The sequence below is a fragment of the Carcharodon carcharias genome, chromosome 14 (genome assembly GCF_017639515.1).
Source record: "Carcharodon carcharias isolate sCarCar2 chromosome 14, sCarCar2.pri, whole genome shotgun sequence".
Taxonomy (NCBI): domain Eukaryota; kingdom Metazoa; phylum Chordata; class Chondrichthyes; order Lamniformes; family Lamnidae; genus Carcharodon; species Carcharodon carcharias.
In genome coordinates, this window is record NC_054480.1 from 28084872 (window position 1) to 28100506 (window position 15635).

The following is a 15635-nucleotide window of genomic DNA, read 5'->3' on the forward strand; positions in this document are numbered from 1 at the left end:
CTGTCTTATGGCTACGACTGGCTGCAAGTGATACTATTGTTTGTGTCACTAAAACTCCAGTGCTGGCCTTCTTTTTTTAAAATCCATTGTCTTCTCTGATTGCATCTAATTATAATCCAGATCCTGTGTTCAAAAGTACTTGACAGTTGTCTAGTGCTGATACCAATATACCTACAAACAACTGCGTTCTCATTTATCTCTAGAAGTTGCAAATAAACCCTGAAAAGATGTCTTGTGAAGGTGCTTTAATCTTCACTGTAAATCATAGCTCAGCAACCAAAAAAATTATAATTGTTCACATTGGATGAAAATATTGTCATCCTCTTCACTACGAATTCTTTATTAGTGTTACTTTATTAGTGTTTACAAACAGTGCAGCATGCTGGCTTGTCCCCACAGCTAGAACCAAAAAGCAAGAGAAGAATTCACTCAAGCAAGTTTCTTGCAGAGAACCAACAATATTGGTTGTGGCCAAAAGCTCAGAACTGCCTATTCCACTTTGCTCTCTCAGGTGGTGGGTGGACTGGAGATGGGGGTGTGTGGGGAGCATTAAAGACAATAAGGTCAGAGAAAGAAAAAAAAAAGGGGAATATTTCCCTTAGTGGGGGGGGCTATAAATTCAAAAAAGGCAGCAACCTTATTTACACAACATTTCCAATTTGTGGTTAAACACAGCAAGGATTTTCACTACATAAAACATTACAGTGTAAATGAGAGTTTGTGTGAGTCACTGATCTTGGAAAGGTACACCTGTGGAATCCATCATCACATAGGGCAGAATCTTCTGCCTGGCATGCGGGTGGCAGAGCCTACGCGCCAGCGCTTAAAATGTCGCGCATGCGTCCCGACGTCAGTGCACTGCATCGTGATATTTCGATCGGCAGGCACGCTATGCAGTGGGATGCGCGCTCGCCATTAATTAAAGGCCTCGTTAAAGCCCTTAACTTGCCAATTGTCGACGATTTTGAGGGGCCTGTGCGAACTTCGGCTCGGCGCACGGACCCAACATGCAGGCGGGTGGGTGATTTTTTTTTACAAACCAGATCCAGTGGTGGGATGAGGTTTGATAGCAGTTTTAAAAATGTTTAATAAAGTTTTTGTTTATTTCATTAACATGTCCCATCTCGTGTGACATTTTCACATGAGGGGGACATGTTAATGAATTTTTTATTGTTCTATTTTTTATATTTGCCAGCCTTTCAGCGATCTCCCTGAGGCAGCACTTTGCTTCAGGGAGATGTGCGCTCTTTAGCGCACGTGCTGAAGAGCGCACTCTGACAGTTGGGGAATCCCCCCCTCCACCCCCCCCACGCCCTGTACCGTGGCCCGCCCACTTAAAATGGCGGCAGGGCCAGTTTCGGCAGTGGCAATTGGCTGTCCGCCCACTGCCGAGCCGGTGGGGCCCGCCCGCCCATCAAGAGCAAAATTCTGCCCATTGTTCCAAGAAAATGCATTTTCATTTAAAAGTAAGTCTTGCAACTCTTTCATAATCCCTCTCTTCACATGAATGCCTTCATCTATGGAGGGTCTGCCTTTAAATCTCCAAAGCATCATGTAACTACTTTTACTGTTAAGTCTTTTTTTTCTTTAGCTAAGGGACAGTGTCATTTTGTAAAAAATAAATTTAAGAAAATTGTGCACGATATAGCTTGTGATGATTTCCTGACATCACCTCCTGAATTCTATTGTAAAATATAATTTGATGATCTCTTTTTTTTTAAAAAAGGACTCGATTTGCAAAAATATATTGCATAATAAAAAAATCCATTTGTAAACCGGCTGCTGGTCCCATAACTCTCTTCAACCTGCAGCTAAACATTATGAGCAGTCTGCTGAAGTAAAATAATCCTGCATAATTATCATGGCACAAATAACTTGAAGATATATAGCCTTTCAACAGAGCAAACATCCCAAGACACTTCATTGTAAAGATGGAGGGGGCGGGGGCATGGGGGAGGGGAGTAGAACGGACATCGTTCAGCAGTAGAAGAAAGAGGCATGGTAGCAAAGCATAGCCAAAGAGATACATTTGGGAAGAAACATTTTTCCCAATGGATAAAGTTGCAAAGCAGAAGGATTGGGCGAAAGAGAGAGAGAGAGCTTTAAAGGTTATGGTTAGTTTTAAGCTTTAACGAAGAGGAGCTTTCATAATCAGGTTGTTTTTCATAAAAGTTAACATCTGCAATGCTAATTTCCCCAAGATGAAGTGCAATTCATTAGAAATCATGTGGAATACTCACCACATTCTCCTTTCTACTCTGAAAGGTCACACTGTCAGCTTATTAAGTTCGGGCTAAAACTAATTGGCCCAGTTATTTACAAATAACACAATATGCAGCAGCAGTAAAACCCAGCAAGAAACTAGAAGCACCAGACTTAAAACAAGAAAGATAGAATCAGTCTTCAAGGAATTGAAACAGGTTTGTTACACAGTTCAATAAACTGCAAGACTTTTCAGAGCCAACAGACAATTCCTCTGCTAGTCTCATGAAGTTCAACTTCACAGTGAACTGAGCTAAACAGGACAGAAATCTTCAGTTCTTTTCCCAAGCGAAAAGCCTCCAGAGACCCCATAGATACAATAGAGCATATTGTGCATTGAATGGCTAGAGAACAGATGTTCCCACTTTGAATATTTTTAATGCTTTGGCTATATAAAGTTTGATTAGCAGCTGGGATAAGGGCTTGCTACCCTTAGAACATAATGAATCAGACAACCTGGCCTGCATCTTGCAGACAATTTAGCTTGTGACCCAATTTGAATTTTAGAAAGTCAGGATCAAAAACTGTGTTGAATAAAGTGCATAATTTTTCCCTATATAATGCAAAATGAAGACTCTATGGGCAGAATTTTGCCGTCAGCGAGCAGAGGGTGGGGCCCGCTTGCCGACGCGTAAAATGAGGTGGGATGATGTCAGGCAGAACCCCCCACGTCAATCCGCCCCATTTAAATTTTCAGGAAGGTGGGGGTGCAGAAAAATCAGCTGCGGGCCCACCGACCTGTCAATGGCCAATTGAGGCCACTGACAGGATCATTTAAACAATTAAAGGACCTGCCCGTCTAACCTTAAGGTTAACGGGCAGGCCAGGAGCCCCGGCGGGGAATAGAAAAAACATGAAACCTCATCTACCAGCGGGATGCGGTTTCATGCAGGGTTTTAAAAAGTTTAATGAAGTTATAGTGTAAATTATGAGCTTGTCCCATCTCATGTGACATTTTCACATGAGGGGGACATGTTAGGGAATTTTTTTTTTCTATTTGTAATCTTTTTCAAAGTGGAAGCGATCTCCCTGAGGCAGCACTTTGCCTCAGGGAGATGTGCGTTCTTTCGTGCGCATGCGTGAAAGAGCGCACTCTGGCATTTTGGGAATCCACCCCCCCACCCCCGCTTGCACAGGGAGCCCACAGCCCACCCACATAAAATGGTGGCGGGGCCCGCTTCTCTGGCACGGATCGACTCCCCACCCACCGGAGTTTGGATCGGGCCCACCCGCCCGACAGAAAATTCTGCTCAATGTTTATCACACGAACGTTCACTGTCAGGATGGCAGTAGGAAGGAAGGCCTTCAAAAAACAGACAATGGGGGAAGCAAAATTTAAAATATTTATGTCCATGTTCTGAGACAGCATCATCAACGTGCAACCACTAACAAGTAAATCCCTAGTCACAACACATGCATAGCATATAAAAGTTCTTGCTGGCCTCAAACCTCTGTTTACATAAGTCGAAAAGAAAGCGTGGTTATGATTCCATCAAATGAGCAAGATATGGTTAATGGAAGGATTGTTTTTTTTCCCTTTTTTTTCTACTTAATAACTTTAAATTGAACCAGAAATTTAGGTCTGACAGATAATGTCACAGGTGCCCACATGCAAATAGTTTAGAATTTAGCAAAGAGTTAAGGGTCTCTTTAAAGGGCACTAACAATGCCAGCAACTATCATTTCTGAAGATTAGGCAGCGCTTAGAGTTGGAGATATTCACAAGATGTGTGCCCTCCATTCTAAAATTTTGTACGGGGGAAATATACAAATCAATTCACAAATAACTTATGCAGTCCCTTGAATTGATCTCCACAAACTTCAATTCTAAAGAAAGGCAATCAGAAGTGATCATCAGGTCTGATGATTGCACAATATTCTGTACCATTTGTGATTCCTCAGATACTGAAACAGCCCATGTCCATATGCAGCAAGATCTGGACAATGTTCAGGCTTGGGCTGAATAGTGGCAAAGAATATTCACGCCACATAAATGTTGCGCAATGATTATCTTCAACAAGAGAGAATCAACGAAGGTAGTATCTAAGACCCAACCATCTTCAACTTTTTCATCAATAACCTTTTCTCCATGATAAGGTGAGTAGTTTGCTGATTATTGCACAACGTTCAGTACCTTTGTAACTCCTCAGATAATGAAACAGTCAGTGCCCATATGCAGCAACCTGGATTCAGGCTTGGGCTGACAAGTGGCAAGTAACATTCACGACAAACAAGTACCAAGCAATCCCCATCACTAAAAAGACAGAATTTAACCATCCCCCTTTGACATTCAATGGCATTACCATTGCTGAATCCCCCGCTATCAACATCCTGGGGGTTATCATTGACTAGAAACTGAACTAGGCTACGAGAGTAAGGTAGAACCTTGGAAGTGTGCAGTGGGTAACTCACCTCCTGACTCACCAAATCCTGCCCATCATCTACAAGGCATAAGTCAGCAGTGCAATGAAATACTGTCCACTTGCTTGGATGAGTGCAGCTCCAAAACACAAGAAATATGACACCATCCAGGACTAAACAGCCCACTTGATTGGCACCCCATCCACAAACATTTACTCCCACCACACCCGACGGAATGTTTTAAGTGTGTACTATCTACAATATGCACTGCAGCAACTTGCCAGGCCTCCTTTGACAGCACCAAACCCACAACTTCTACCACCTAAAAGGACAAGGGCAGGCACCTGGGGACACCACCGTCTGCAAGTTCCTCCCCAAGCTACATACCATCCTGACTTACAACTATGTTGCTGTTCCTTCATTGTTGCTCCCTCCCTAACTGCACTGTGGGTGTACCTACATAACATGACTGCAGCGCTTCAAGAAGTTAGCTCACAGCCACCTTCTCAATGACAGTTAGGGATGGGCAAAGGACTGGCCTAGCCGGCGACACCCACATCCTGTGAACAAATATTAAAAAAATCTTGGGTTATGGCATGACATTTGGATTAAAATAATGTCTAATGAGAGAGTGCTGACGCTACACAAGAGAGAGACATGATTTACATTGAGAAATTGTGGACACACTATTCTCAGGATGGTTATTGGGATTGTTATGGTCAGGAAACTTTGATGGTAATACATTAAGATGCAAGCAAGGCAGGAGAATACTACTAGGTCTGACAGAATAGGCAATGGAAAATGCAGAGGCTGATATAATCCAACTATTCAGAGGTTAGAAAGAATGCACAGCACTGGCTGTCAACCTTCAGAGTGAAGCAGGTGGATAGATAGAGTGACAGAAGGAAATATTTCAAACAAAAAGTCAGCTACACATAAAGGTGTACTGCTGATGTGTGCTGCAACTTTCACAAGTCATACCTCTCTGGTGTATTTCAAACTGAATTATAAGAGCACTCTAATATCATGTAACTTCCAATGTTGTATGTATTGTTATGGATCCCTCACTGACAGAAAGAATACATAAAAGCACTCTTTCCACTGCACATTACTTATTGTTTTTACATATCAGCCAAGAGCAGCATTGTAAAGGGTCTCTAATGTATTGACACAAATTGAAAATACTCCCTTGAATCCAAGCACAATACATCTAATAATCATTTAGAAGTGCTATAAATGACAGCCCTCGCTTTCCTGTTTACCTGAAGAATGTGTGGTGTTCGATGCAGACTTTCCAGAGTCTCTTGGCAGCTCGGTGATTTGGAAGCTTGAAACCGATGGTACTTTCAAACTGTTCATACTAGAAAATGAAATAAAAGAATGTTAAAAAATAAGACTTCTGTATTTTCAGTCCGTCACTCAAGGAGTGAATAAGCGTTTTTACTTGGCTTCCAACAGCTGTACTTAATAGTAAAAAAAATCAATTGATGTTACATAGGGCGCTGATGAGGGTGAGGGTTTGGGATGGTGAGGAGGAGAAAGACTGATCAGAAGCTGGCTAGTTGGGAGGGGAGGGGAGTGACCCACTTCCTTTTAATATGGTATCAGTAGAAGCGCTCCTGCTGACTTCATATTTGTGTAGTCCTCTTGCTGGTTAGCACCATTTTGTTCCGTACAAATTTAACACTTGGCAAGTCAAGTGTCGGAACATTCAAAAATCTATAAAGCAGCAGCATGGGTCCCTAACTTACATAAATTATTTTCTATTTTCAATATTGCCATGTGCGCTCTGACCACCAGCACAGCCTCCTTTCTCAATATGGCCAGCAGCGTACTTCCAGCCAGAAATACCGATGTGCTTCTAGGTAACCATACTGGGGACTTAATAGGTCAGTTAGCCCTGAAAACTGGACACTGTGTGGCTAAGTCTATAGCCCATTAACTATCTTTCTCTCAAGCATGAACTCTCAAGTAATAGACAATATTCATCATCTTTATTGGCTATATTCTGCATTTTGCAAGATTATATTAACAGATAGATCACCTGAGCACCAGACAGAATAGCCTGACTAGAGACAGTGGCAATAACAACAAGAGACAATTTCATTAAAATTGTGGATTAATCTGGACATTTTTACATATTGCTCCTTGTCTTGATCCATACAATTGAACTTCTTTTCAGTTAGAGTGGCTTAAGGCCATGTTTTGAATTGAAATTTAACCTATCCAAAGTCATATTAAAAATATAACACAGAAATTTCCTCAATTTGACACAACACAACACAGACTGTAGTGTTTGAATAAGACGTCTCATCTCATCAACACTTTCTCAAGATCAATTAGGAATCATAATAACTTATATTTATATAGTGCCTTAATGCTTTAAGACACTTCACAGGAGAATTGTAAAACAAAGTATGACAGCGAGCCACAAAAGTAGCTATTAGGTCAGATGGACAAAAGTTTTGTAAAAGAGGTAGGTTTTAAGGAGTGTCTTAAAAAGGAGAAAAGTGAGGTGAAGAGGCGGCGAGGTTTAGGGAGGAATTCCAGAGCTTAGGGCCTAGGCTGCTGAAGACACGGCCAACAATAGTGGAGCAAATAAAAATGGGAATGTGCAAGAGGCCAGGATTAGAGGATTGCAGAGATTTCAGAGGGTTGCAGAGCTGGAGGAGATTACAGAGTTTAGGAGGGATATGACCATGGAGGAATTAGAAAAACCAGGAAAAGAATTCTAAAATCGAAGCATTGCCAGACCAGAAGTGAAAGTCGGTCAGTGATCACAGGGGTGATCGGGAATGAGACTTTAGTATAAGATAGGATACGGGCAACAGAATTTTGGCGAAGCTCAAGTTTATAGAAGGTGGAGACTGGGAGGATTGCCAGGAGAGCATTGGAAAAAATCAAGTCTAGAGGTGACAAGGTCATGGAAGAGGCTTTCAACAGTAGATGAACAGAGGCAGGGTCAGAGACAGATGGTGTTACAGAGGTGGAAGTTTATAGTGATGGAGGGAATATGTGGTCTGAAGCACATCTCAGGGTCACATAGGATGCCTTGGCTGTGAACAGTCTGGTTCAGCCTCAGAATGTTGCTAGGGAGAGGGATGGCGGGGACCAAAGAGAAAGGCTTTTGTCTTCCCAATATTTAGTTAGGGGAAGTTTCTGCTTATCCAGTATTGGATGTCGGTCAAGCAGTCTGACAAATCAGAGACAGAGGAGGGGTCGAGAGAAAGGCGGTGGGTGTAATCAGTATACATGTGGAACCTGATGTGCTTTTGAATGATGTTGCCCTTAGGCAGCATGACGATGAGAAATAGGAAGGTGCCAAGGATAGATCTTTGGGACACTCCAGAGGTAGCAGTAAGGGTGTGGGGAGAGACATGATAAAAACTCTGCTTTTGTCATAGTGGCATCCATGTTTGAAGGATAACTGTTTTACAAGTGATACATGATAATTGAATATGATCACCAGATGGCAGTCTGACAGAAATGCAAAGAGCACACCAAAAAAAGGGCATAATTTAGCACCTGCTTTTTTCAGCATGCAAAGAACAGTGGGATATTCTTTAGCACACAAATACCATTCCCGTTTATTTTTCATTAAATTTGTTCCCCATTAGCATTAACTGAATTATTAAATGTGTTAATTTAAAAGGATATCATCGTTTTAGAAGCTTTAAGTGGTTTTTCTACATTTGCTATCTCAATGTCGTGATTGTCTAAGTTGCATCCATGCTTGACACATGAAAAATATTAAAATAATCTGAAAACTAAGGCAGCTTCACAAAGACTACATCACATCACAGAAGTCTGGTCTAAACCAGTGATCTCACCTGGCACCAACATTAACCTTCTTCCCCTTCAACACACCAATTCCTGAGCAAATGGTTTGGAGCAGAAACTGAGCTTGCCGGAAAATTCCCAAGAAAGGCAACAGAGCCTTTTAAGCATATAAGCAAACAAACAAAAAAAAAATTCTCAGGAGGCTGTGTGCTGTAGGCTTCATCTGTAAGGATTATGTACAGACTAAAAGTATGGTAGTTTGCTGGTTAAAGTACTAAACTGACAATACAAATGTCATGTGTTTAAATCTCAACACAGCAAGTTAGAAAATTAAATTCAATAAATTTGGCAATTTGCGGGCCCGCATTTTAAAAAAAGCATTGAATCTGGTTCATTACTGTATTTCAGTGATGGAAACCTCCTGTCCTTACCCAGTTTGACCTAAAGCGACTCTAGTCCCACACCAATGTGGATGACTCACATCTTCACTCTGAAGTGACCTAGCAAGCTACTCAGTTATATCCCGACCTTCTCAGGGCAAGTAGGGATGGGCAATAAATGCCGTCTGCATCAGCAACACCCACATCCTGAGAATGACTTTTTTTTAATATAAAATATAAATTTCAGAATATGTAGCTGAATCACCTCATGGATGTTACCCACATCCCTGCTTAACTGAAACAAAGACCACAAGAAAAATCAGCTCGAGAATGAACAAGATGAAACTACTGTAATGCCACAAAAATTTAAAAATATCACAACCCAAAGTTTCTTTAATACTTCAAATGATCCCCATTTCCACATGCAACAGGCTGGTGCAGCTGATTGTGTTGGATCTGATCCATATAGTAATTGGCAGGAATCCAGTGTGAAAAGTAGAGACCAGTTATGTGCTGCTTTCAAACATATCGCACTACAAGTACTGAAATTGTTCAAGTGCAGGTTTAAAGCACTGACTTTCAATCTATAATATTGCTTTTCTCTAAAAATTGTTTTATTCCATTTTAGATGCATGAAGTTGCATAAGTAGAGAAAGAAAATTAACATGGACGGCTGTATTTTTGAAAGATGTCTTAGCTGAATCTTACTGCCCTTGTAACACCATAAAGTATGAGCTGTGCTTTTTTTCTGGAGTATTGGAGACACTCCTGGGAAGATATCAGAGTAGGTACTAGTGCAGCATCTGAGGCACTGCTACAATTTGTTTACTAAGTCACATTTCCCATAATGTACAAATGTCACATTGTCGTGCTTCATTTCAACAGAGCCCAATGAGCAGAATATCTGCAGGGAATAAAGACATCTAACCACGGTGGGCTCAGCTATCAGAGTTATGCAGACACAGAAACAGACCATTCAGCCCATCACGTCTGGGTCAGTCATCAAGCACCTATCTATTCTAATCCCATTTTCCAGCACTTGGCCTGTAGCCTTGTATGTAAGGTGTTTCAAGTGCTCATCTAAATACTTCTTAAATGTTGTGAGCGTTCCTGCCTCTACCACCCCCTCAGGCATCCTGGTGCCAATTTCTGCTCCTTTTTTATTCATGGCTGCTCTGCAACCATTTGCTGCACAGGCATAAAATGTAATTCACAAGTGCAAAGAACATTTCTATCTGTTATCTAGCAGTGCTGCATGTTGCTGAACACAAGGTAACCCATGTTGCACAGCGCTGTGGAAAGTTGCTTTACCACTGGTGCCATCACACGAGCTAAAGTTTGCTGAACAACATTGCAAGGCAATGCCCCCGAACACAAGCTACAACATTGCAAGGCAATGCCCCCGAACACAAGCTCATAGACAATGTTTTCACACTTCCATGTGTTCATGAAAGCAGCCTTTGGAAATACAGTACACTATTCAATAGAGCAACACTGTCAAACACGAATACTTGTACTTTATGCCTCATACACAAATGGCTAATTATAGGAATTGTAAAACTGCCAAATATCAGCTGTCAAAATAAAATTGTAAGGATTACAGCAATGTGCTGAAAATACTAAAGAATACTGCACAAAATTCAAAAAGACAAGTTCAAAGTATGTATGCAACTCTGCTTTATGATAATTACATGCCCCAAGAACATTATTCAAGCTGCAGAGTTCTACAAACCTCTATGGCACATCTACTCTTCTATACCTATCACTGGAAAATCTGTGGGTGATGAACAATGGATACGCCCTTTGCAGTTATCAGTCATGCCACCAGTAGAGGTCACTGAGTATCTGGGGAAAAGTTATGGGTTTACTGTGATTTATACTTTAATTGTGCTTTGTAGATTAACTGTTTTTGCCACCTGCTCACAATTGTCTACACTAGTACATACCTTAATTGGTTGCATGAATCAAAATGTGTTCTGAAAAATTTATTTAATTGCTGGAACATCAAGTTAATTAATGTTAACAATTTTCAGTCTTCAGGGAAGATGTTTAAGATGCCATACTATACAATGCAATTTCCTCTATTGGTTGTAGCATTTATTGATAAGTTGAAAGGATAAATTTTATTTTTTCTGTATAGATCAGCAAGGTCCAAGGTTCAAACCTTATGTGTGTTCAGTTAACTAATTTCAGAGTAACTGTAGGATTATTACAGTTTGATGCAAGACCCCTGAGATACAGAAGGAAATATTCTCCAGGGCTCCTGCCTCTGGTTGCTAACTAACATGAACATTATACCCTAGCTATCGATTTCATTCCCGAACCTGAACACTGCCCGAGGTTGAACCAGATTGTTATAATCGGTCCAACTGATCCTGAGCTGAGCTTCTGACCCCACACACACCCTCTTCATCACAAGATTACCTGCATCCAACTCCGGAACAATGCCTGTTTCCACCCTTGGCTCAGACCATTCACGACCTCTGCACCATGCCTGACTACGATCTGAACTTTCAACACCACCTCCTGTCCATTACAAAGACTGCCTTTTGCCCCCTCTGTAATACTGTCTATCCACGTCCCTACCTCAGGTCGTTTGTTGCGGAATCCTCGCTCATGCTCCACTATTCAAGTGCTCTCCTAGCCAGGAGTGAAATCAGGAGGTACGATTTCACTCAGAAGATAATGGAATCTTAGATTCTCTTCCCGTAAAAGGATGTGGGCACTGAGCCGATTGAAACTTTCAACAGAGTTTGATAGATTTGTATTGTACAAGAGTATTAGCAGGTTTTAGCAGCTGAATAGTCTACTCGCATTCCTATGTTTCATGCGTTCTTAGAAATCTTGCAGCAACCAGGCAAACTGCAGAAGATCAGAGAATGGCTGTGGAAGTTTACCCTGCACCTACCTGGTTTTCTTTTGAGGATACCAAGAGGTTTCTTTTCTGGTTTGAAAGGTAGCGCAACAAGGACAACTAAATATAAAAAGAAAAGTCCAGAAAAGGCAGCAAGCACAGTTGGAGCCACGAAGACAGTAGCAAACAAATTGAGGCAATTAGAAGGAAAGTATGATGGTGGGGGAATTTTAAGACAAAGCAACATAACTGAGGCAATTAAAAATATGAGCAAAGAGGCATCATGTGGGTATTTATTAACAAAAAAAGGGTAATGGGGCTCATTTTAAAAAAGCCAACATGTTAGGGGGTATGAGAATTTGGTAGGAGAACAGGACCTATTAAAATAAAACAGAATCATAGGTACGCTACCACAAGAGCAGGGCCTAACTTTCCCTTTTAAAAAAGATAAATAACAGTTTACTGGAATAGGCTCAGGGAACTTTTCATGCACAAGATGTTGATCCAATAAAAGTCATTAAGTAGAGGGTTGTCCTTACATAAGATAGAGTAGTCACACTCTTTATACAGAGTGTGGTTAACATCCAAACTTGCCATTCTGTTGATGTCCCTTTCTCTCATACGATTTTTAGAATTAATATTGAAACAGAGTGCTTCTTAGTACTTTATATGAATAAGGTTCCTAAGACGCATTACAGTACAATCAATGAAATAGAAACCACTCACTTCTCCAGGTCTGATTTTAATGTAGAAGTTGCTCCTTTTGTATGAAATCTTGAGAATCTTGGGCCAGGCAAAGCGGTTTATTCTTAACCGGTCTCTGTAGATTAGAAGACCATTTGCACAAACACCAAGCATGATGTCAATTCCTTCAGAGTCCTGTGACCAGCAAATACAGAGCAAAGAGGTCTGAGATCTGAATGTATGAATCATATTCAAAATATCTGTTCAATAATGTCACTTGTAGAAGCTCTCCTGTTAATATTTCAATTCAATTTACAGTTGAAACATTGATTGACCTAGAAACTGGTTTGTGACAGCCTGTCAGCAAGAACTAGGCGCAGGGAACAATCCCATGGTCCACCTGTTATTGTGCTTGGGCCTCTTTTGCACGGGATTTTCACAAGACTCATGAGCTGCAGACACAAGCTGGGCAGCCCTAGGCAGATTGCTGATGAATTGGATTTCAGGTTCAGGCCACAGCATTGCTGGCAGTCGGCCTCAGGAAGGTCCTACGAAAAAGGGTGAGGAGAGTCATCATTGCGGTGACCAGGGACAACAGCTCTGGAGAGGCGACTGGTACATCCAGGCAAGTAAGTTTTTTTGAAAAAAGAAACCTTTTGGCAGCAGTATCCTGCGCTCTCTTTAAGAAATATTGGTTAGGTGACATTTAGAGCCGGTTTTCCTGCACATAGCCAGTTTGACAATTACAGGATCATTAAATAATAAGAGTAACACCAATAACATGTTTGTACATAGGAACCTATGGCTGTTCAAATTTGGTCCTTTATCTGACTCTACCAATAATGGTGGGAAGCATACTTCCAGCACATGATCCCAGCTTGTTCATCATATGGATAGTTAGGTGCCAATTTTGCATCTGAAAAACAGATGTGACACCATCAAATTTCTAGGCCACTGTGTTTGACTTTTAATAGGATTGATGCTACATTTTACAAGCACCAGTGGTCTGAATCAAAATAATGTACCTCTTGGAAACCAGCAATAATTTCCTAAATAATAGTTAGTCAGTGAAATCATATTGAAACAATTAAATCAAAATATGGCACCTTTGAATGAAATAATGGGTGGACCTTAACTCTTCAACCATGAGTCAATACCAGGTCCTTGAGGGACTGTTTATCTGTTTAATTTGGCTGCAGTTTTGTCTCATCCACTAAATATTAATTGGAAAGTTAAAAATGTATAAATAATGTGATTTCATGTCAGCGAAAGATTTTTTTTTTTTACAGCCTGAGAAGGGAAGGGAATAGTTTCATATTTTTTATCACAACCTCAGGGATTACTGCCTTCAGTTCAGGGGAACAATTTTTTAAGAACAATCGCAAAATATAAGAAATGATTTGAACATCTTATCCACCAAGGTCATTGTAAGTAGGCTGGCTTTATTTTTCTTTAGCCAGCCAACACCTAGAAATGAAATACTGATGTCAGTGCCTCAGGCGCAAGGCTGAACATTCTTTCTTCTGCACTTGCCCTTCAATTGCTCAGTGCTTAACACTTCTCATGCCTGGTCCTCAGGTGAAGCAAATCAGTCATTTTTATGCTGTGAAACTGAATTTTTACCAACATTAGTAGCAAACCAATTTCAGAGTATACCAGAGGTCAGTAGAACCCCAATTCCCAAGGACCTGATTGTCCTGCAAGAATAAGAATAACAGGGTTCAGCAATGTTTGAGCTCAGCTACATCAGCAAGAGACAGACATGGCACAGTCAGAGGACAGGAAAGTAAGTAGATAGAAGAGAGTTTAGCCACTCAACATCAGGTTAAGGAGGGAATAAAAGCACCTGGCAGCATTCCAGATCATAGCACCAGTTGGAAATACTGAGATCTGTTAACGTTGGGTCTTACTTGTGTACGGTTGGGTCTTACTTGTGTACCATGTAAGTTACCAACCCCTCGCTATAATGCAGTACATAAAAGCCTGATTAACAAATAGAAAGTGAGATGTGTATCATAACTAAACACTTCTTTGTATGATTCAGCACATATGGTTTTTTTCTCTTTGATCCATACTAAATAGAATTTAGCACTGTATCTGCATGGAAAAACAGATACTATAGTGGGATGATAGGTTCATGTGCCATGCTATGGTGTAGTATATCAAGGCTTCATGCTAATGCCTCCAATTCCCAATCTCAATGGTGAAAGCATGTTAATGCAAGATCTTCCACTGATAGGGAATAAGAGAGAAAAAGCTCTTAGCAACATCTAAATAAAACAGCATTATCAGGACCAGGAAATAAGTCTCCTCCATGTACTTGACGAAGGAATGTGTCTCATATCAGGTGTGAAGATGAGGGGAAGAAAAATGGCATTAATACAATTTGATTTTGCCAGTGAAATGTCCACTGTGTCCTTGATATACTCATGAAAATAGATTGGAATACACGGCCTGAATGGGTGGTGTCAGCAATTTCATCAGTAACTTTCAAAAAGGGAATTGGATAGAGTCTGGACCTCATGAGGTTTCATGGTATTAGGCCCAACACAGGCAAAGAAACTTCCTATTAATTATCAGTTACCGTCCTTCCTCAACTGGTGAATCAGTACTTTTCCACGCTGAAAACCACTTGGGAGAAGGAGTAGCAAGGGCACAAAATGTACTTTGGGTGGGGGGCTGAAATGGCCATTACCAAAAGTAGATCGGTATCTGCCAGACTGGGTTGCAGCAAGTGTTGAGAGAACTACAAGGGAACTCACCTACTTGATCTCATCCTCACCAACCGACCTGTCGCAGTTGCATCTGCCAATGACAGTTTTGATAAGAGTGACAACTACACAGCCCTTGTTGGACAGACCTTTCTTCACAATGAGGATACGCTTCACCTGGCTGTGTGGCAGATTAAAACTGGGCATCCATAACACTCTGTGGGCCATCAGTAGCAGAACTCTACTCAACCACAACCTGTAACTTTATGGCCTGACATATCTCCCACCCTACCATTACCATTAAGCCTGGGGATCAATGCTGGTTCAATGAAGGGAGCAGGAGGGCATGTCAGGAGCAGCACCAGGCATACCTAAAAATGAGGTGTCAACCTGGTGAAGCTACAACAAAGGACTACTTGCATGCCAAATAGCAGAAGCAGCATGCTGAGTGATCCCAAAACCAATGGATCAGATCTTAGCTCTTCAGTCACATTCAGTCATGAAAGATGGGAGCAATTAAACAACTAACTGGAGGAGGTGGATCCACAAATATTCCCATCCTCAATGATGGGGGAGCCCAGCACGTCAGTGCAAAAGCTAAGG

The 15635-nt window shown here is 41.2% G+C and overlaps 1 protein-coding gene across 12 annotated transcripts in view; it reads right to left on the reverse strand.

Moving 5' to 3' along the window:
- LOC121286861 (band 4.1-like protein 1) overlaps positions 1-15635 on the reverse strand; it is a 278934-nt gene that overhangs the window by 51502 nt on the left and 211797 nt on the right. For all 12 annotated transcript variants that reach the window (XM_041204025.1, XM_041204027.1, XM_041204020.1 and 9 more), the window contains 2 exons: positions 12364-12516; positions 5886-5983 (listed from right to left, as the gene is read on the reverse strand). In XM_041204025.1, coding sequence (XP_041059959.1) covers positions 5886-5983; positions 12364-12516 — 251 coding nt within the window. The remainder of the gene's footprint in view (positions 1-5885; positions 5984-12363; positions 12517-15635) is intronic.